The sequence below is a fragment of the Lynx canadensis genome, chromosome B1, assembly GCF_007474595.2.
Source record: "Lynx canadensis isolate LIC74 chromosome B1, mLynCan4.pri.v2, whole genome shotgun sequence".
Classification (NCBI taxonomy): domain Eukaryota; kingdom Metazoa; phylum Chordata; class Mammalia; order Carnivora; family Felidae; genus Lynx; species Lynx canadensis.
The window spans coordinates 188,229,218-188,252,261 of NC_044306.2; the positions used below are offsets into that span (position 1 = coordinate 188,229,218).

Consider the following 23,044-nt stretch of genomic DNA (forward strand, 5'->3'; position numbering starts at 1 on the left):
CTACTACCCATGTTGTGCATAGGGCCAGTCTTATCAGGATGTTTTTGTGGAATTTCCAGAAAACCTGTTCAGAAACTAACCCCAGCTTTGTAGCTGGTATATGGCAATAGTTGGAATGAGCTGTTGGAAAAAAAAAAAAAAAAAAAAACCAGCATGTTATGAAGCAGGCCAGATCCCAGTTTTCATAGCTGATGGGACAGTGAAATTGAATGTGCCTTCCTTCACTGGATGGAAGAAAATCCGTGGCTCAGCGTTCACTACATACAGTAAGACTTCCTCGGGGGTCTTTTCTTAAACACAAGTAGGCAAGGGAAGTCACACGCTTTCTGAATTAGAGCAGTTTGAAAAGTCAAACGTAGGGTTCTCCTCTAATTTATAGACTGCCTGGGCTCAGGCTAAAATCCCATGATGGAGCAATAGTCATAAAGATCCCAGAGACCCGTCACCTCAGTGTCATGATAACAGGTGGCACCAGTGGTCCAAGATCTACTTCCAGGAAGGCCTTTTAAATCTCCAGTAAGTAAGGGACTGAAGGATCCTTTGAGGTGGCACCTGCCCTGCTAGGTTTTATGTTGGTGTTGCTCTGCATTTCTGTCCTGTTTCCCTAACTCTGTGTGCATCCCTGTGCCACGTATAATTATGTCACATGTGCAAAGGGCAGTGTTGCCATCGTTAGGGGAAGAAGGAAGAAAGGAAGGGTGGGAGAAGTTGCAGAGAGTTTCTGTCCTTTGTCTGACATCCGGTGCCCTGAGAGATGACTGGAAACCACTTGGGACTTCAGTGGGCAAGGTTATGAGTGAGTCTGGCTCGAGGGTCTGGCAAAGCCCAAGTGTGGGCCAGCCGACTGGCAGGAATGTAGTCAGGAAAAATGGGCTGCTCTTCTGCTTTTCTAAGTCCTCCTGTAGTTGACTGTCAGCTGTCTTTGAGGTCTGTGTGAACATCTGTAGGGGGCAACTTGAGTCCCCAGCTGGGCCCAGGCACCCACTGGAGAGCAGCAGCCTTATTAGCAGGTGGCTCAGATCCTCTCAGGTGGAGGGATGTGGCTGTGGCGTTCACCACTGGCCCCCAGTGGCGATGCGCTGGCATGGCGTGGCTGTGCACTTGACCCTGGGAGTAAATTGTGCATGCCATCAGCTGCCATTCATTGCCTTGGGGGCTGGTGGATCTTTGCTTTGAGATATATATTGTGAATTATCACATTTTTATTTTACAGGAACCTAACCATAGAAGCTCAGGGAGGGAAAACTCTGAAAAACCAAATGACATGAACGTTAGAGCGTGTATTTTTGAAAATGGTTTTTAAAAATTAAGTTTAATTATGTTCCCACATATAATCTCTGATTTTTTTCGATAACTGAAGTATAGCATACTAAGGAAGAAATTGTAGAAATAATGTATAGGATTGTAGCTTAGCCATAACTTTGAATGTGAATAGTAATAAGGACATACATATCTTTTTTTGACATATGCCTTTATTGTATTCACCAAAAAAGTGATTTTGGAAGCAGATTTCTTGAATTTGAATTCTGGCTCTACTCCTTACTGCTGGGGTTAACCTTTTTGGCGTTAATTTCCTCCCATTGTTGTTTTCTGTATAGCAGGTAAGTGTAGTTTGCCTAACTATTTGTTGCAGTGCTGATATATGAATAACTTTTATTTCTAACAGGGACCTCCGAAACAATCTTATAAGTAGCATAGATCCAGGTGCCTTTTGGGGACTATCATCACTAAAAAGATTGTAAGTATTTGAATTGTTTGCCTATGAATTTAAATTCTTCTTTTTAAAGTAACTGTTAACCTACTTTAAGCTTTACCATGATTAAAAAAGGTGGGTTTTTAACAATTTTTAGTTAACTAGCCAGGACCGTGATGGGAGTGGGGGGGCAGAAAAGAGTAATAGAAGTCGTGTAAAAAGTGGTTAATTTGTACAGTAATTTGATTTGTTTCATGGGAGATGGTTGTGTCCTTCATATGCTAATAAAATGATTACTGGCTTTGCCAATGATCATAATATGTAATCTGTGAAGGAAGGATTTTAAGTTATAACTGCATTCAAGCTCCATCATATATGCATATCAGTTGAGGCCCCTTTCTATTAATGATTCAAAGTCTTACTATTAGCATGTATATTTTATCTGTGTATTATTATTTCAAAACCTACAGAGCAGGTTTTTAGTACTTTTGAGGCTAAATAACTCCCCTCACCCCTTATTTTGCTGTTTTCACAGCTGCCCTGTGAGCTCATATTTGAGCATGTGAGCTTAATTATTATTAAGTACTGGCTGCTTACCATGGTCTGACTTCCTGGGAAGAGCTCACAGACTCTTGGGGGCAACTAGACAATGAAAATATACCCTAACACAGGCACATGTGAGCTGTCACAGATAAAGTTATAGCAATAATAATCCACCAATGACAGGAGCGGCCACCTGGGAGGGGAATGGCCTGTCACAGGAGCAGTTGACCTTCAGATTTGACCTGGCTCCTGAGGGATGAATAATACATACTGAGGAATAACAAAACGGGTGTTCTAAGCAGAATGGACAATGTGGGAGAATATGTCTCTTGGGGTTGAGTTCTTTGGCCAGAGCATGAAGTATATAGCAGGAAAAGACGAGTTATGGAAGTTGGGCTGGTCATGGAGGGATTAAGTTTGGCAGGCTTTTGATGACCTGCCACATTAAAGAACTCTGAATCTCTTCAGACAGGGCAGGCTAGGAGTGCCTGGGTGGCTCGGTCTGACTTTGGTTTTGGCTCATCACGGTTGAGATCGCGCCCAGTGTGGGGCTCTACACTGACAGCACAGAGCCTGCTTGGGATTCTCTCTCTCTCCCTCTCTTGTCTGTCGTCCCCCGCTGCACTTTCTCTATCTGTCAGAATAAAAATAAACATTAAAAAAAAGTGTGGGGCTAGGAGGACTTTTTGAATACAGAGTTGACATCATATTTCATGATGGCAGGAAGGAGAAACCGGTTAAGCACAGAGTGGTGGGACAAAGGATATTGGGGATGAGACCTGCTTTCATTCCTCCCTCTGTCCCTCTCTCTCTCTTTTTTTTTTTTGGTTTTATACTCTTTATTTTATTTTTTTTTAAGATTTAGTTTTTAAGTAATCTCTATACCAAATGTGGGTCTTGAACTCACAACCCTGAGATCAAGAGTTGCATCCTCTACGGGCTGAGCCAGCCCCCTATCATACTCTTTTATTATTTAACATTTTTAAGGTATTGAGGGTGCCTGCTCATTTTTTTTTTTTATGTCTTGTTTTCCATATTATTTGTATAGTAAAATCAGCTCTGTTTGTTCTTAGTTGAATCATGTCACGACTTAAATGCTGACAGTGACCTTCCCTCCCAATATTTTTGACGTTCGGGTATCTATCATTTCTTTCATTCAAAACTCGTTCCTTTTTACAGTCAGAGCCAGTTGTAAGAGTTGGCCATGCTACTTTTGCATATTAAAAAAAATTACTTTTACAAATAAATTTTTTTTTCGTCTAAAACGTCTCCTCTGAAACCCTTCCTCTCAGTCTCCTCTCTTGGGTTTCTTAGTGTTCAGAATTCTGGAAGATGAAGCATAGTAGGAGTTAAAGGATTCTCTCTTTCTTCATTCTGTAAAATTGTTTAAAATCTCAGTCAGACTCTGTAGGAGGAAATTTTATTACCATGGTTTTCGTTGAGGGCCCTAGATGGTGGTTCATTGTTTTTATCAGCCATGCGGCACTCAGGACGCCCAGGGCTGTCTGGAGGAGGTCTTGCCCTGGTCAGTTTTCTTCCTCGTGCACTTTGCTCTCCATTATTTTCCAGTTAGGCTTTTTAACAAGACAAGGTCAGAAAAACTGGCCCTTCTGGAGTAGGTCAGTGGTGTTAATGGAGACTGGAGTTCTGGATAAGGAAGATAAGCATTGGAGGGGAGGGGCATTACGTGGGGCATCAGAGTTGCAGAGGATCAAGGTGTAGAGTTAGGTTTCCAGCCCAGGAAAAGTAGTAACTGAGCACAGCAGTGGATCGGGTGGTGAGACAGAGACCACCATCAGTTCCGTTAAACAAAAATGGAGTCTGTTGTGGGTGCTCAACAGTGAGCCCAGCTCCGAGATACACAGGTAACTCAGGATCCCTAGAGGGGTTGGCAGACTAGTGGAATCATATACACCGACCAGGAGCCTGGATGTGGGCTTGGGATCTTCTTAGAGCTGGAGCAGTAGCTACAGTGTAGCTCCAAGAGCTTCTAGGACTCAGCCGTTCCGACCCAGGCGAGGGTGTGGAACTGGCCATTGAAGGGCTGCAGGCACCTCTAAACCGGTCCACTGGGGAGAGGAGCAGCAGCTTAATACGCTTGTTTTATTACTGAGGCACTTTCTTTGTGCTTCTTACCAGGTGCACACGGACACCATGTTTGGATGGGTCAGTTTGAATCCAGGTGTAGGAACGGGAGAGTCCTCAAGTAGGAAGCAAGAGAGCTGGTATTAGACTCACCCTATCAGAAATCGGGGCGGAGGCTGACCATCTTTGTTTTATTTTTCCCTCCTGGCGATTCTGATGCTAAAGTTGGGGAACTTCTAGAATAGCTTTCCCTCCAGCTTTTTTTTTCCCCTCTGCGGGTGGGGTGTGACCTCATACTGCCAGATAAGACAGCTTCTCTCCCTCTGTGATTGACACCACTGGATCCCAGCCTTTTGGGAGGGAAGCTCTTTTTTAGGAAGATAAGTGCTAATAATATCTCCATGTAGAGATGGGAATTGAAGGGAACTTGACTGTGAATAAAAAAGCAGTTTCATCAGGCTGTTTTAAGGATAATGCAGAATATCTTAGATTCTCTGTCTAGTTCTTTATCCTTTAGTAAATAATTTCTCAAGTACTTCCGTCCAAAATAAATAAATAAGTTTCTTGATTGGTAGCATTTAATTACTAATATTGTCCCCTGCATTGCCTGAGCATTTCTTTATTGCATTACACATTAAGTAGTCTCTTGTGTTCTTGCCCAGGAAGGTAATTGCCATTTATAATAATCTTCCCACTAGAAGATACATTCTTAATTTCAAACAGCTGACTTGTAATGGAACTTACAGTGTACGGTTTGCTGGCTGAGAGCATCCTGTATGCAAACTCAATGAGAAACAAACATATTCTGTGTTAGTAATGTTTGCTAGTTGCTTATGGATACAGGAGCTGCTTCTTATGAGGCCCTAAATCATTCATTTCAATTGTGCATCTCCCTCGACAGCCACACATAAAGTGTTTTTGTAAGTGTACCGTGCCTTTGCCTTTATTTTATAGATAATTTGAATCAGGAAGATTAAGTGGCTTTCTGAAGAATAAACTACCAAAAGTAGGTAAAACCCAGACCCATTCAGTTTGTCTTTTGCTTTATCAACACATTCAGGCTGATTCTCCATCTAAATGGAAACCCATTATCAATACCTAAATACCATTTTAAATAGGTATAGCTATAATGAAATTGTTTCCCAAAGAATCAGTGGTAATTACACCAGTTAAAGCTCAGAAGAGAGACAAGATAATGAATAGAGCCCAGAAATGCTTGCTTAAGCAACAATTCACAAATGATGCCTAATTTTCTTAAACAGTAAAACCCAGAAATAAAAGGAAAATCGGCTGGAATAAAAAAAGTCCCACAGGATTAAATACTTCACTTTAACATTGTGAGGAGCAGGGTCCTGGAGCCCAGCAGGCGCAGATAAAGTTTCAGTTTTGAACCGCTTAAGATTCTTTTATCAAAAGTTGCTGTAAGATAGAGAAGGCAAAGCTGTAAAGTCAGGGAACCTCAGGATTACCTAAGCTAGCTTTTGAACTATCTAAGGGAGACACTTGGCGAGTAAGTACCTGGTTCAGATGCTAGATCCTTACCATTTCTAATTTCTAGTCTGGCTAATAAAGTTTCTGCTGTTACCAAGCATACGGTTGAGAAGTATCCAACAGTTTTAGTTTAGAAACGGCTGGTGCAGATTCTTTCTCTAAAGAGTAGCTTAGAGTGTGGCTCAAAGAATAGGTACTTTTCCATTACAAAGAATAAGACAGACATTGAAGAAAATGTGTTAAAAATATTTCTGGAAGTTTGGTTTAGAACCTTGTTCAAACCCTTTTGTCAACATCCAAGGGGTGAATGGTTCCAAATCTAAGAACTGATAAAAATTAAGATTCATTGTTTTAGGGTTTTCTTATATATAGTTTACTAAGTCTTGTGATGGAAAAAATGCTGAAAGCCATGCTATGTTATTTGAAGGTTACAGAAATTGTCAGTTATTATCTCCCAATTAAAATGCGGTTTCCCACGGGTGCCTGGGTGGCTCAGTTGCCTTTTCAGCATCTGACTTTGGCTCAAGTCATGATCTCACAGTTTGTGAGTTCGAGCCCCGCATCGGGCTCTGTGCTGACAGCTTGGAGCCTGGAGACTGCTTCAGATTCTGTGTCTCCTCTCTCTCTGCTCTTCCCCTGCTTGTGCTCTGTCTCTCTCTCTCTCTCTCTCTCTCTCTCTCAAAAATAAATAAATGCTTGGGGTGTCTGGGTGGCTCAGTCAGTTAAGCATCCCACTTTGGCTCAGGTCATGATCTCAAGGCTTGTGAGTTCGAGTCCCATACGGGGCTCTGTGCTGGTAGCACGGATCCTGGAGCCTGCTTCAGATTCTGTGTCTCCCTCTTTCTCTGCCCTGTCCCGCTCACACTCCTGTCTCTGTATTTCTCAAGAATAAATAACATTAAAAAAATTAAAAATGAATGTTAAAAATAATTTTTTTAAATGTAATCTGATTAAAAATGTAAAATTGTATTCACTGTGGTGTGAGGAAAGAACACAGTGCAGAAGAAAACAATATCTACTAAACATTTTACGTAGATAAAAAGGAAAACGTTTCATGGACTGAGGAGGAAAAACATATTTAGAGGAGTAGTATTCGACCGTAACTATTAGTTAATAGTGAAGGGAAAAATAACTAGGCTGTTAACTAGCTATTGCTGAAGTAATTTGGCTTAAGACGAATGAAGATAGTCTGTGAAGTAAGAGCTAATTCCGTTTCTCCATACACTCAAAACTTCTGCTGTTTAAGGAATGACATTAGAAAGCAGTAAGTTTCAGGTATTCTTGAGGAAATAAAAGTTCAAATATTTTGGTTATTTGCCCCTTTATTGTCTGTTAGATGTTCGCTGAGACTGAGCTCTGTCCCTAACTTCTCCAGCGTCGTGAACTGTGTAGGCCATCTAAGGAATTCTATCACAGACAGTAAGGTAGATGGAGGTCTCCTTTTTACCACTCCAGTTTTATCTTGAGTCTTTTATAGGAGTAAATGGGGGTGCCTGGGTGGCTTGGTCGGTTAAGCGTCCGACTTCGGCTCAGGTCATGATCTCATGGTCCGTGAGTTCGAGCCCCGCGTCAGGCTCTGTGCTGACAGCTCAGAGCCTGGAGCCTGTTTCAGATTCTGTGTCTCCCTCTCTCTCTGCCCCTCCCCTGTTCATGCTCTGTCTCTCTCTGTCTCAAAAATAAATAAACGTTAAAAAAAGAAAATTTATAGGAGTAAATGCTTGAAATACAGAGGGCACCTATAATTAGACAGCGTGTAGTCTGTAAGTGCCAGAAATAAGTGAAAGCAAGACTTCGTTTTTCTCAGTGCTACCCTTAACTCACTTGAGGTAGGTAAACTTCTCAGAGATGCTGAAAACATCTTGTATGTCACCTGGGTGCTGTTCCTGAATATTGAATGTATGAAATCTTCATTAACCAAGAGAACACATTGAAGATATTTTTTCTTTCCCCTTTCTCCTTAGGGATCTGACAAACAATCGAATAGGATGTCTGAATGCAGACATATTTCGAGGACTCACCAATCTGGTTAGGCTGTAAGTACGCTTTTCTATTAAAATGTAAGAAAGCATGTGAACTATTGCCCAGATATTTATAGATACCCGTGACATGTTTAATAGTAAAGTAGCAACTGTTGGGATTATAGAAGGAGAAGCAGATAGCTGGAAATTCAATCCTGGAGACATATTGTCCTCAGAACTTAATACTCTGTTACTGTGCGCACGCACGCATGTACACACAGAGCCACACAATGTGGTATGTGCCTCAGAGGACATGTTCGTGTGGAGAGAGATGGTTGGAAGCTTTGCCAGTCTGGATAAATTTCCTCGAGGAGGTAAACGTGAGCCAATGGTCCAGAGATTGTAAAGATTTGGTTAGTTAGAAAGGAAGAAGCAGAACAAATGATGCATGAAAGTGGAAATAGGAGCAAAGCCATGTCAAGGGGAAGGCCACTGGTGTGAAGAAATAAAATAGCCATTTGAATTGTGATGCCTCTGACTTTGTGATTTGGGGTGAGTTAACTTTTGTGAGCTTTTCGATTATTTTTCATCGTTAATATAGGTTAATATACCTCAAGGTTATTACAAAGATGAATTAAAATTTGAATTGTCTGTATCTATCTCAAAATTTACATACGATATAAATGCAGAAGAACTTTGTATAAGCCATCAAATGCATTTTTTTTAATTTTTATTTTTATTTTTTAAAATGAAGAAGAGGTTCTGTTTGGGAATAACTAGAAGTAAGGCCGATAATAATAGAACTTTAATTTTTTCTTAATGCTTTTTTATTTTATTTTTTGAGAGTCAGAGATAGAGTGCAAGCAGGGGAGGGGCAAGAGAGAGAAGGAGACACCAAATCTGAAGCAGGCTTCAGGCTCTGAGCTGTCTGCACAGAGCCCAGTGCAGGGCTTGAACCATGAATGCGAGATCATGATCTGAGCATGATCTGAGCCCAAGTCACGTGCTTAACCAACTGAGCCACCCAGGCGCCCTTATAATAGAACTTTATATGGGAGCATATGAGAAGCAGATAGAGGCTTAGATCCGATTTAACAATAGGAATCCACTGAAGGACATTTATCTGGGAAGATGGCATAAAATCCTATTTTAGAGAGTAGTAATCTGGGAATAGGGTGCAGGATGAAATTCGGGATTTACAGTAGAAGGTCTAGTTACGAGGGTTGTCTGTGTCTGGTTCTGTCTCTTTGTAGCTTTTCGGAATGTTTCTTCAACTTCATTCATGTTAACTTTGAAAAAGCTGTTGGGGGCTTAACCAGGGAGATGAGTTCACCCTAGCAGGAAGGAGGGGACTTAGGATCACCTGTTTAGAATACCACAGAGGATTCCTGTTTCTTAGCAAACTCATAATACTTTTCAGTGAGCCCTTTAATTTAGGGGGAGAGGTATACGGCCAATATTCCTGTGTTGAAATAGAAGACTGATTTGGTGTACAGCTTTACTCATAACTGGAAATCAATGAAACCAATTGCATTTTTCTTTTATTGAGGCTGTATCACAGCACTTTTATTTCAGTGCTTTTATTATCTCTTCTTGAGGGTTTTGTATTTTTGGTTTTTGAGGACTGCACAGGAATTGGCAAAATGAGGCATTTATGGAGAAAAATCCGTTATATTTTTGGATAGCTATGACTCAAGTAACAAAAAAGAGTCTGGAGTCTACTGTTTTCATTGACTTTGGTTCCAGATGGATTTATAGCTTCGGCAAAAGAACTAGAAGGGGCAGTCTTTATGTTAGGGCGTTTCCTTACTTCCTTACTGTTTGTTTGTTTGTTTGTTTGTTTGTTTCTCTCTTTCTCTCTCCTTTTCTCTCTCTGTCTCTCTCTTCTTTCCTTCTTTCTTTCTTTCTTTCTTCTTTCTTTCTCTCTCCTTTTTCTTTTCTTTCCTTTTCCTTTTCTTCTCCTTTCTTCATTTCTTTTCCTCCTCTCCTCTCCTCTCCTCTCCTCTCCTCTCCTCTCCCTCCTCTCCCCCCCTCCTCCCTTCCCCTCCCCTCCCCTCCCCTCCCTCCCCTCCTCTCCTCTCCCCTCCTCTCCTCTCCCTCAAAAGCTGAAGTTTTAAAGCTCAGGTACATCTCTTACATTTTTAATTAATTCTTTGATACCTGTTGTGAGAATTTACAGGACATTTATTCAGGTGAATTATTCAAACAGAAGAATAGCGCTACCAGGTCTCCTACTTTGAGATTTGATTGAGATAATTTTGTAGCCCATGTAGTAATAGGTCTTTGTGGCTTTTTTAAATGCAACAGTTGATGGCACATACAGAAGTAAACCTGACTTAACATCCTTTAAATACTGTTCTAAGAAAAATTGGCAATTGAGGTAGCTTCTTAATGTTCAGAAATGCATTGTAATGGAGATGCCTATAATAATTTGGGTTGACCTAGGTCTAGAGCTGTGGATCAAGAAACTTTGGACAAGTATTCTATATGGGCAACAGCAATTTCCCAGTTTCTAGGCTGAGCCACCCTGTGTGCTGGTTGTGAAGGCTAAAAACAATTCGTGTTTCCCCCTGGGAAGAAAAACATACTTAAAAAAATTTTTTTTCTAATGTTTATTTTTGAGAGAGAGAGAATGCGCTAACAAGGGAGGGACAGAGAGAGGGAGATACAAAATCCGAAGCAGGCTCCAGACTCTAGGCTCTGAGCTGTCAGCACAGAACCTGACACAGAGCCTGATGCTGGACTTGAACCCATGAGCTATGAGATCATGACCTGAGCCAAAGTCGGACACTTAAACGACTGAGCCACCCAGGAACCTGAAAAACATATTTAAAAAAAAAAAATGTTTATTTATTTTGAGAGAGAGAGAGCACGCCAGCCTGGGGAGAGGCAGAGAGAGAGAGGAGAGAAAGACAACCCTATGCAGGCTCTGCGTTGTCAAGAGATCCTGACCTGAGAGTTGGATGCTTAACTGGCTGAGCCACCCAGGCACCCCAAAATAGTATTTTCTTAGTGTAACAAGTGGAAAACAAATTTGATTAGCAATGGGGCACATAGTGCATTTCTTACATAAGATCTGTCTCCCCCCCCCCCAAAAGACCAGGTGTACAGAAGAAGGGAATTCACAGTGGATCACTCTTGTAGATATTTCCTCTGCTGCTGCTTCAGGGGACTCTCTGGGTTGCCCTGGAACTTGGCATCTGGGACTGGCTGGGCTTCTTAGCCAAGGAGGCTGGAATGGAGGCCTTTTGCCAGGGAGGCCGGATGAGACCTTGGCACACAGACTGTAGCCTTCTTGCCCTGGCTTCTCATTGTTTTGAAACAAGCTGTGGCTTTAGAGGCTTAGGTTAAGAATTCAAAAATAACTTTAAATAGTCTGAGGCTTCAGTGGACATGGATGTGGAGGGTACAATTGATTAATTCTATCTGTGGATCTCAGCCTTTGTTGATGGAGAATTTCTGGGGAGTACCGTCTCAGAGAAGTGAGGGCTTAACTTCCCAGAGGTTCCCACCCTATCCCGCTCAACAGTGGAAATAACCGGCAAACCGAAGATGAGGAGCTGAAAATGGATACTATATTTAAATTTTTTTTTAATGTTTATTTATTTTTGAAGGCCAGAGAGACAGCGTGAGCTGGGGAAGGGGCAGAGAGAGAGGGAGACACAGAATCTGAAGCAGGCTCCAGGCTCTGAGCTGTCAGCACAGAGCCCAACCTGGGGCTTGAACTCACGAGCTGTGAGATCATGACCTGAGCTGAAGTCTGACAGTCAACAAACTGAGCCACCCAGATGCACCGTGGACACCATATTTAAAAGCCAAACCAGAGATTTTTTTTTTTCCCTCTGAATTGCATTGTATATTTTCATTATAAGTCTCTCTCCTTCATTTAGGAGGTTAATTTCCAGAGAAATTGTTAGGAGATCAGCAAATCAAAAGCTTTCTCCTTTTTTCTTTCTTATGAATTTTGATCAATTTAAATCTGGTATTTTTTTTCCTAAGAATTACACATTTAATATTTTTGTATCAGAAATAATTGGTAAGTGGTGTTTATGAAAACTTCCTTTATACAACTGAACAGTTAGTGATGTCATTAAGTAATAAAACCATTTAGAGACCTGAAGGAAAAGTTAAGCCTCCTTCCATCACCTCAGACATACCACTGCGAGGTCGCCTGTACTCACTACGTGGCTGTCTTATTTTCATATTTTCTGTTGCTCCCACAAATGTACGGGCATGCATATAGGGCTTTAAATGTGTGCTGTACTCAGCAGTTTACTTAAAAAAAGTACCCATATATCATTAATCTGTTTTCAAGGGGGTACATGTTGTCGTAGTCCTTGTTTGTTAATAGTTACAGAATATCCCTAGTGTAGAACTGATTATAATTTAGTCAATTGTTCTTCTGTTGAAGGAGATTCTATTTGATTGCATTTTCCCTTCCTTTAATCCATTGGCCCTGGTAAATATCCCTGTATATACACAGGTGATGTATATATTTAACTTATAGGAATTCAGATGTATCTGTTTAGCAAAAAAGTAAGTAAATAAAAATTAAGACATTAAGAAACAACAATGCAAGGGTGGGAGTGGGGGATGGATGGATAAGTCACCTGCTGTTCCATTCAGGGAGCTGATAGACTGGGGAGCAATGACTTTGCTGTGCCGTTGTCATTCTCAGTTCCCTTTTGCTTTTTCTGTGTAAGCCTCTCCGAGCTGGAGTGTGATTGTAGTGTTTTAAAACACGTGTAAGTTTTTATGGTCCCCAAACCAAAGCCAGTCACTCTGTTTGGTGTTCAGCCAGTCTGTTTGAACGCTGGAGGAAAAATTGGTTTGTGTTGGGATTTCCTGGAAGGATGGCATGTCTCACCTCAGTGTGATTCCTTCCTCTGTGATTTCCAAGAGGAAATCGCTAATAATAACTAATAATTAGAATAAAATTACCTAATAATTAGAATCTAATGATCCCTGTAAGGTGCTTTTATTTTGTTTATACTTAAATCCTGTATTTATAGGATAGAGCTTTATTTCCAACTTACTATTAAGGAATTTTTCAAGCTTGTAAAAAAAAATTAGAGACAATTATATAAGGAATTTCCATGTAGCCTTCCTCCTGTTTTAACACTTAGCAACTTCATAACCAGTCTTGTTTTAGTTATGCCTTCCATCTCTTTTGCCTTCCTGCCTACATTGGTTTAAACAGATCCAAGTAATCATGTAATTCCACGTAGGATAGCTTCATACAGGTACTGTTGTTCATTTTAATTGCATGTAGGTTACTTTTTTTTTTTATTTTTTTATTTTTTAATGTTTATTTATTTTTGACAGAGACAGAGACAGAATGCGAGGAGGTTAGGGGCAGAGAGAGAGGGAGACACAGAAGCAGAAGCAGGCTCCAGGCTCTGAGCTGTCAGCACAGAGCCCGACGCGGGGCCCGAACTCACGAGCTGTGAGATCATGACCTGAGCCAAAGTCGGATGCTCAACCGACTGAGCCACCCAGGCACCCCGTTACTTTTTTTTTTTTTTTAAGTTAATTTCAAGAGGAGAGAGAGAAAGAGCGCGCGCGCGCTGGAGTGAGCACAGACATGCAGGTGGGGGAGGGGCAGAGGGAGCGGGGAGAGAATCCTAAGCAGGCTCCACACCCAGTGCAGACCCCTGTGTGGGGCTCGATCCCAGGACTGTGACATCATGACTTGAGCCAAAATCAAGAATGGGATGCTAAACCCACTGAGCCACTCAGGTGCCCCTAGGTTACTTTTTAAAAATATAATAATGATTTACACTTCCATCTGTAATACCCTTTTCAAAATCCACATTCAGTATCCCTTCTGATAGGCCAAAAAAGAGAAGGGCATCTCTTTCATCATTCTTTTAATGGCAAATCTCCTTTTTTGTTTGTTTGCTTACATTCCTAGGCAGCTCTCCTATGAGAATCTGAACCCTTTTATCCAGGCCTTTTCTATCAAAAATTCGTATATCATATTTAAAAGCCAATCCAGGGAGGTCTTTTTTTTTTTTTGTTACTGAATTTCATTGTATATTAATTTGTGAAGGATTGGCATTTGTGTCATATTAAGTCTTCCCATCCAGGAATACACGACTGCAGATGTCACAGGAATGGCTGACCTTTCCCGGATCAGTTCTGTCCCCTCTCCCCACCAGGGAATCCCATCTACCTGATTGTCCACACAGGAGGGATTCAGTCCAGACCCCAGTGAGAGGCAGGCTTTTTCCCAAGTCTCAGGGCATCTCCTTTGAGAATTCTAGGTCTAAATTGTATCTATTCTTGATAGTACTATAGACAGAGAACAGATCTTCAGATCTTATGGGGGTTGACCTTCCTGCCATTTTTCCGGTGCCCTCAGTCCTGATTTAGTATTCAGAGCCTCCTGAAGTGGAGTCCACATCCCGAATAGTCAGCCACCACCACGGAGCACCTACTGTGTACCACAGCTTGTTACTAGCTGCCAGGGGTACCCTGATAAATAAGACGCACAAGTCCTGCTGCTCCCGGAGCTTATGGTCAAGCGCGGAATACTTCTGGGTTTACCAAACCACTCAGATTGTAGCATGGGACGTTCTGGGTTTAATTCATACAAAACTCAGCAAGGGTTAGGTATTTATTAAAGTCATCTGATACAAGGGGAGGAAACAAAATAGGTTAAGTAATTTTCCCAAGGCCCACACTGAATTATGTCCGTCTTAAACCCCGGACTCTTTCCACTCTGTTCACATTTTTTATCCGCTTCCTGTGGGTTGCTGCTGATGATTATTCAGATCATCCTTGTCCTTGTCCTTTTCTGGTTTTTAAATTTCTGCTTTCTTACATGATGCGGAGTTAACATACGAAGACTGATTTACTTAAAATGAGAGCATGACTAAGGCTCTACCTTATTAGTAAGGTAGCTTTTAGATTCGCCTGGTATTTGGTAGAAAATCCTATGTGATAGTAATAACTTTAATTTTATTACTTGAGATAGGCTGAGAACAAAGTTATTCATCCTTGGATAAAGTATTTACTACTTGCTCCTTTTTGTAAGATTTAAAACAACTTTCATAAATTCTTTATAACATTACTCAGTGATTATAGGACACTTTAGAAAATTGTGTAAAATGATACATAATTGTATTTTTTATATGAAATTATTTCCTTTTTTTTTTCTTTTTTCTTTCCCAGAAACCTTTCAGGGAATTTGTTTTCTTCATTATCTCAAGGAACTTTTGATTATCTTGGTTCATTACAGTCATTGTAAGTAAGAAAAAATTTTTTTTCCTGTTTTGAAAAATAAATCTTGATTTTTTAAGAATTAAAAACAGTTATTATATGGTTTAAGAGACTTCATGGGGAAAATGTGAAATTTTGCAAAAGTTAGATTCTCAGTTGAGAGCATGAATTCTCATTGAAAAGCATACTATAAACCAGAGTAATGTGTTTCAGACTGGGACAGCCATTTTCTCCTTAGAATACTGTCTCTATATTTAGAGTAAATAAATGGGCAATTCATTCTCTTTCACTTTATTTTCAAATTAGAAAAGATTGTTTGACTAGTTGAATCCTCAAAGTATAAAATATCCTTCCCTATGAAAGTCTATTGTGAAGAATATTTTATACTTTAGGGTTTTACTTTTATCTTGTAACCCTTTCCCCAAACTGAATTCACAACTAATTACTGAAATTTCTAGGATTGTTTATGTAGAATGCCTGCTTTACGAAACCAACGTAAGATCATATTGACATAGCTCTCTGTAGCTTTAGAATTGGCTGATCTTTTTTTTTCCTCCCAAAACAGTTTTATTAACTGAGATTGTATGGGAGTTCCTTTTGACGGTAATTGTATTTCCACATTAAACCATAATATATTTCAAACTGTAAGTTATACTAATTTCTATTGGAGATACAGTTAAATATAATGTTTTTCAAATCTTTATTGTGTATAATTTATGGGGTTGATTATTTTTCCAGGGAAAAACGTCTTCTCTTGCAGACGCTATCTGGTGTATGCTGTCTTCTTCCCTACTGTGCCTTGTCTTCTCCATTTTTTTTTTTTTTTAACCTTTCCTTCCCTGTCTCTTCTCTGCCCTTCTCCTTTAATTTTCTAGGTGTACTGTTTAGCAGTTTTCACTGAGATGTAGCTAATACTTAGGCATTCGTCTGGCTCCTCACCATTATAGATATGGACACATGTATCCACTTGAAGAGCCACCGTGGATCAAAGTCTGTCTCGTCTTTCTTTTTGTTGCCATTACCATTGTTTAGTGAATGAAAACATCTCTATTTGGCATATGTAGTAGGCTCAAGTCAACCATTTCTGTAAGTTTAGAAATAAGGACTACGGAGAGTAATCTCTGGCTTTTGAGACCTTGGGCAGTAGGAATGTAGGAGGTATTTTTATCCAAAAATTGGGAAAAATGGCTAGTGTTTTTACCTCCGCGTGCTGGAAACCAACCAGAAAGTGGTGCTTAGGGGTTAGAAGTCAGTCCAGTCGTCCTTCCGTAGTGTTTTCTAAAATTTACTTTCTCTTTTGTGTATCACTCATCCCACCTCCTTTTTTTTTTTTTTTTTTTTTTTGCCAGAATTAATGAGATGAAGCCTGTGCTGATGCACGGTCCGTGCTAGGAACACACATGTTATATTTGTTCTTTGCACTTTGATTTATTTGTGCAGGATGTGTTAGGTTCTGTGTTAGTTGTATCTATGTTTTGTCCCCCTATTACATAATGTGTTCATGTCCCCATGCTTTTTGATGAATGGGTAGAAGTTTGATAGGCCCAGAAGGTGGAGGTTTGCTATTCTAGACCCTGGGATTCAGGAGCCTGTTACATAGAAGAGGGATGATGTGTAGATTTTGTTTGCATACCAGCTTTGATCTGAAGCGGTCAGTCTCAGGATTAGCAGCGGGGGAGAGCTGGGGTCAGCCATTCCTCCTGTCCTCTCATTAGCAAGGAGAACACAACCGGTGGGTGGTTTGTGCCCCAGGCATCCCAGGGTGAGCACTGGTGTGCTTGTCAAAGCAGAAGCCAGCAGTATAAAGCAAACATGCCATTTTATTACATTCACTGTAATCACTAATTTGAATTTTGTATGTTACAGAGAGTTTCAGACTGAGTATCTTCTGTGTGATTGTAACATACTGTGGATGCATCGCTGGGTAAAGGAGAGAAACATCACTGTCCGGGACACGCGGTGTGTTTATCCTAAGTCTCTTCAGGCCCAGCCAGTCACGGGTGTGAAGCAGGAGTTGTTGACGTGTGGTAAGAGAGAAAGAGAAAGAGAGAAAGTGTTTGCCATATTTTACTTGCTGCTGTCTTTTTCTTGACAAACTGTGAAGTCCTCTTCACACTGTGATGGAACTGATTACAACCGTTACTCTTCATGGATCTGATAATACATATTTAGTGTATGTGAATAGTTAAGTCAACTGGATAAAACAGTTTTGGATGGGTGTTTAAAGTTCTTAGGTTTTGAACGGCTTTCTGTACGAAAAGCAAGTTCAGACAATCTTCAAATTTTCTATCAGTTGGCAAATCAGGAATTTGATAGTAAAAAAAAAATCTGAGGTTGCAATCATACTACTTGTTGGTAGGAGTGTGAATTAATAGAGCCTTTTTGACACATACTTTGGCAGTATGTATCAGTGTTCTCAAAAATTTGATACAATTTAATCCAGTGATTCTAGAGGAGGGTGTAATTCTTAGGAAATGATCAGCTATGTTAGTCAGTATTTAAGTATAAGCATATCTTCAATCCTCAAAAATAGGGGATTGACTGAATTACTTGTGACACATCTATTTATAATAATGCAGCTATTAAAATTCATAATTTTGAAGAGTATTTGAAGACTTGAGGGAAATACAACATATTTATTAAAAGAAAAAGAAAAAAAATACACATAAACCGAAAATATTCCTTAAAATGGTAAGAGGAGATTCCAGACTTTGTGTCTGGAAATAAGCAGTTCTATACTTGTTTACATTTTTTCTTTATTATCTTTATTGTTGTAGTTTCACAAGTAAAATATACTCATTAGATGAAAATTAAGATTTGTGAAAAGAAATAACATATACATATATCAAATCATCATGATGTACACTTTAAATATCTTACAATTTTAAACATGGGTGGGAAGAATAAAATAAACAAAAATATATTATAGTTCTGTCAGTTATACCTCAATAAAGCTGGAAGAGAAAAGACACTAAAAGAAGCAAACCTATGGGGTGCCTGGGTGGCTCAGTTGGTTAAGCATCCAACTTCGGCTCAGGTCATGATCTCATGGTTCGTGAGTTCAAGCCCCACCACGAGCTGTGTGCTAATAGTGTGGAGACTGGAGCCTCCTTTGGATTCTGTGTCTCCCTCTCTCTCTGCCCCTCCCCTGCTTGTGCTCTGTCTCTCAAAAATAAATAAACACTAAAAAAATTAAAAAAAAACAAACCCCAAAAAGCCCATGCTTGCATTCCCAAGGTAGCTGTTGTCAAAGATAACTCAGTATATTTTCTTCATCCTTTTCCTGTGTTTTGACCAAAACCTCATCATACGCTAATAATATTTTGTAACTTTTTAAAACTGGAGATGAGGTAAACCCATTTCCTCATCATATAAAAGAGATGCATACCAGTACATGATACAGATGCAGCTGTAACTTGACCGCTTCCTTATTACTGCGTATTTAGTTTGTTAATAATTTCCAAGGATTCATTTCTTTGTATGTGTGTTTGCGTATGTGCTGTTACTCTTTAGGATAGACCACAACTTGGACATCTGGTGGCTCAGTTGGTTAAGCATCTGACTTTGGCTCGGGTCATGATCTCGTGGTTCGTGGTTTGAGCCCCACATTGGGCTCCATGCTGTGCGGAGCCTGCTTGGGATTCTCTCTCTCCATCTCTCTCCGCCCTCCCCTCCTTGTGTTCTCTCCTCTCTCTCTCTTTCTTTCTCTCAAAATAAATAAATAAACTTAAAAAAATAAAAATAAAAGAGAGGATAGAGTACATACAGGTAACAGTAGTAGACAGTGGACTAAGTATTCTAAAGGCCTTAATGAGCCCATGGTATTTGTGTATAGTTTTGCACTATTTAGAATTCCTCCCTGTTATTTTTCTGACTGGAAGGAAATATATCAGCTTTTATTTTTTTAATCTTTTTTTTTTTAAAGTTTATTTATTTTGAGAGAGAGAGAGTGCACATGAGCAGCAAAGGGACAGGGAGAGAGAGTCCCAAGCAGGCTCCATGCTGATAATGTAGAGCCCGACATGGGGCTCGAACTCACAAACCATGAGGTCATGACTCAAGAGTTGGACGCTGAACCACCTGAGCCACCCAGGCACCCCATATCAGCTTGTTAAAATGATGATGATATGTGGGATCTTAAAAGATTTTTCTTTCCCTTTTCTTTAAATGTTCTAAGTTTTCTCAGTGAGTCTTCATCACTTATGTAAGCAGAAAGCAGTGGTTTAATCAAAGGTAATGCTGTCTTCTAAATGTATTCTAAAATTGTATGTCTATCAGTATTTACTTATCACCAGCTCCATTCTCCAGATTTAAGTATTATTTTACAATTTGTTTTCTTAGTAATTGCTTAGATACCACAAAACAGGAACAACTTTAAATGTCAGAACTGATTATGAAATGGTTTCATTTTAATTTTACTAATTTTGTTTTCATTTAGGAGCCACTTATCTCAGTAGGAGCCTTGTTGGTGCTAGCATGAAAATGCTGGTCACTGGGGAAAATTTGTTTTTTTCATTTAAAACATTTTAATTAGAATTTCTATCGCTTTGGGGGTACCTGGGTGGCTTAGTTGGTTAAGCATCCAACTTCAAATCAGGTTGGGATCTCACAGCTCGTGAATTGGAGCTGGAGCCCTGTGTTAGGCTCTGTGCTGACAAGCTCAGAGCCTAGAGCTTGCTTTGGATTCTGTGTCTCCCTCTCTCTTTACCCCTCTCCCGCTTATGCACACGCTTGCGCTCTCTCTCTCTCTCTCTCTCTCTGTCTTTCTTTAACATAAGTAAACGTTAAAAATAAATTTAAAAAAATTTTGTTTTCATAATAGAGTTTTTTCTTTCTGTGTATATTTATTTTTGAGAAAGAGAGAGAGAGACACACGCGGAATCTGAAGCAGGCTCCAGGCTCTGAGCTGTCAGCACATTGCCCGATACGGGGCTCAAACTCATGAACCGTGAGATCATGAGTGACCGGAGCCAAAGTTGGACGGTTAACTGGCTGCGCCACCCCAGCGGCCCCCCCAAAAAAGAGTTTCAATAGCTTTTAACTCTGGAGAGTGAATATAGTGTGGTATCTGTTTCCTGAGTCTTTGTTTTATGGTCTGCAGATCCACCCCTTGAATTACCATCTTTCTACATGACTCCTTCTCATCGTCAAGTTGTGTTTGAAGGAGACAGCCTTCCCTTCCAGTGTATGGCTTCGTATATTGATCAGGACATGCAAGTGTTGTGGTATCAGGATGGACGCATAGTTGAAACTGATGAATCTCAAGGTATCTTTGTGGAAAAGAACATGATTCACAACTGCTCGTTGATTGCCAGGTAAACTTTTTTAGATGAGGAATCGTCTCCGTGGATTTTCTGTATTTCAGAATTGAAGTGTTAGAATTTGAACTAACATTTTATCTTCTTGCACTTAAAAATACAAACATTTGGTTTTCCTTTTCCTGATTGTTACTCATTTCCGGAAATTAAATAGCTACCTTTGTCATCCAGTTGTGGAGCAGAAAAGTATAGGAAGAAAGGGAAACACTGTTAAAAAGTTGGAGACTGTTTTTGTTAAAAGTTTTAGGAGGAAAAATGTAAACTTTTTGTACCAAACTTAATTTCTAACCATTTACTGCTGCTAAACTCAGATTTTCACATTTAGCGATCACCTAATTTTCCCCGTAGGTTAATGCTACAGTTTAAGATACTGTATTTCCTTTCTCTACTCCATCAGTATAAAAGATTTAACACCTGTCCTGTTAACCCAATGACTGGTATGATCACCAAAATCATTGATTTGAATGAGCGTTATAAAGTATAAAAAAACAGAGTGAAAATATATGATATTATCACTATATATTTTATTTTGGTAAAATCTTAACCTGTAGGCATTGAATTTTCTTTTTTCTTCTCTCTTGTGTCTCTCTCTTTTTTTCCTTCCTACCAATTTCGTTCTTTTTTTTTGTTTTGTTTTTTTGAGAGAGAGTGTGTGTGCACAGGTGTGAGTGGGGGAGAGGCAGAGTGAGAGGGAGAGAGAATTTTAGCAGGTTCCAAGCCCAATGCAGAGTGCATCGTGGGGCTCAGTCTCACAACTGTGAGAGATCATGACCTGAGCCGAAATCAAGAGTCAGATGCTTAAGCGACTGAGCCACCCTTCTTACTATTTATTCTTCCTACTTCTATCTATTTAAGAATAGGTCTGTAGTTTCCAAACTCTTTTAGAGCAACTTAGGGTAATATCATTGCAGATTCAAAGAGGTGCCATTAAAAAAAATTATCAAGAAAATAAAGGCATTCTGACTTGAGAATTCTGTCTGAGAATTTCTGGGATAGAATATTCTATTTTACAATTTTTGTTTCCCTCCTGAGATTTCCTGTCTGTTTATTAGAAGCATATTTTTCTTTGTGTCTTCTAACATATTTATAATAGATGCTTTTAAATTCTTGCCTGCTATTTCCAATATCTAGGTTATCTTGGAATCATCACCACTGTCTTCTTTGCTTTTGAATATGTTTTATATTTTATTATTTAAAAAATGTTGAGGTGCCTGGGTGGCTCAGTTGGTTAAGCATCTGACTTTGGCTTGGGTCGTGATCTCATGGTTTGTGGGTTCAAGCCCTTGTTGGGTTGGACTCTGTGCTGATGGCATGGGGAACCTGCTTGGGATTCTCTCTCTCCCTCTTGCTCTCTGCCCCTCCCCCACTTGCACCATCTCTCTCAAGATAAATAAATAAGAAAAAAATATTGTTCATGTGTCTAATAATGTTGGATTCTATCCTGGACAGTGTGAATGATTCACTATAGAGAAGCTGGCAAAGTACAGCCTATGGTCCACACCTGGCCTGATGGGCCTGTGGGCTAAGAATATTTTTAACGTTTGTGAATAGTTACATAAGTACCAATATAATATTTTCAATGTTGCTTCTTGGCCAGCTAAGCCTGAAATAATTACTGTTTGGCCTTTGAAGAAAAAGTTTACAAACCCCTGACTCTGGGTTCTCTTCCATTTGCTTGAAGTCAGCTGGTTTTTGTTCCCTCAGGCATTTAGTTTGGCTAAACTCAAACTCCTACTTCTGTCTTTTCTGTGCTGGGCAGCATCTGAAGTCTGCTTGGTGCCCACTCTATCAGGGGCCAGTTAGAGATCCGGGTAGATGTTCTATGCAGAAGTTTGGGCTTCCAGCCAGGTTCCTGTCTACCTCTGTCCTCTGATTTTTCAACAAGTAAGACTGTGAATTTCTATTTGAGTGGGGCCTGTCCTTGGGTAAAAGCCATTGAAAACACTTTCCTGGTCTTACTCCCTGGTGCTGATCCCTTCTTCCAGGTGTCAGCTTCTCTCCGGTTTCTGCTTGCCTTGGATCACTGACCGTGTGTTGAGATAGGCGTCATGTTGTAGTTTGTTCAGAGTGTATAATTGTTAACTGCAAGGAGGGTAGTTTCATAGGAGCTGCCCTGCTCTTCCCAGAATCAGAGGTTTATTTTATTTATTTATTTTTTTTAATTAGGGAGTGAGATTGTTAGAAAAAGTTTAAGCCCCAGTGAGAAGACTAATTGTTACCTCACTTGTGTTGTGATAATTTCACAAGCACTGTACATATGTTAAAACTCATGGAGTTATGTGCTTTAAGCATTTTTTATATGAATAGACAATAATTGAGATATGATATAGCAACAATAACATATTAAAATATATAGAACCTTTTATTAAATAAAAAGGCTCTCAATCATTTAGTACTCTTTACATTTTGCAATTATAAAGTAACTAGATTAACTTTATACATTTATTTCTGCAGGTCATACTTTAAATTCTTTGTAAGCAGGACCAAAAATTAATTCTAAGGTCAGCATCCTTGCCTAATAGTTTTTTTGGGAGGGACACTTGACTAATGTGAAAATCTTTCATATGAAGTCCTTTACCCAAAATTTGCCTCCGAATAGTAAAGGAGTTGCAGGAAAAGGAAATGATGGTTATCAATTTGGTTAACCTGAGATACTTGTTTGTTCTTCCGTGGTTTTTCTCATGTTATCCATTGTCCCTTGGTAAGAATCAGAGTTTGCACTTTTCCTCAAA

The 23,044-nt window shown here is 39.8% G+C and overlaps 1 protein-coding gene across 4 annotated transcripts in view; it reads left to right on the top strand.

Moving 5' to 3' along the window:
• Positions 1 to 23,044, top strand: part of ADGRA3 (adhesion G protein-coupled receptor A3) — a 134,231-nt gene that overhangs the window by 45,330 nt on the left and 65,857 nt on the right. For 2 of the 4 annotated variants that reach the window (XM_030314113.1, XM_030314114.1), the window contains exons 3-7: positions 1,667 to 1,738; positions 7,774 to 7,845; positions 14,947 to 15,018; positions 16,861 to 17,021; positions 20,096 to 20,309. In XM_030314113.1, the coding sequence (XP_030169973.1) occupies positions 1,667 to 1,738; positions 7,774 to 7,845; positions 14,947 to 15,018; positions 16,861 to 17,021; positions 20,096 to 20,309 (591 nt within the window). The remainder of the gene's footprint in view (positions 1 to 1,666; positions 1,739 to 7,773; positions 7,846 to 14,946; positions 15,019 to 16,860; positions 17,022 to 20,095; positions 20,310 to 23,044) is intronic. The other 2 variants (XM_030314116.1, XM_030314115.1) reach the window with 2 other exon arrangements.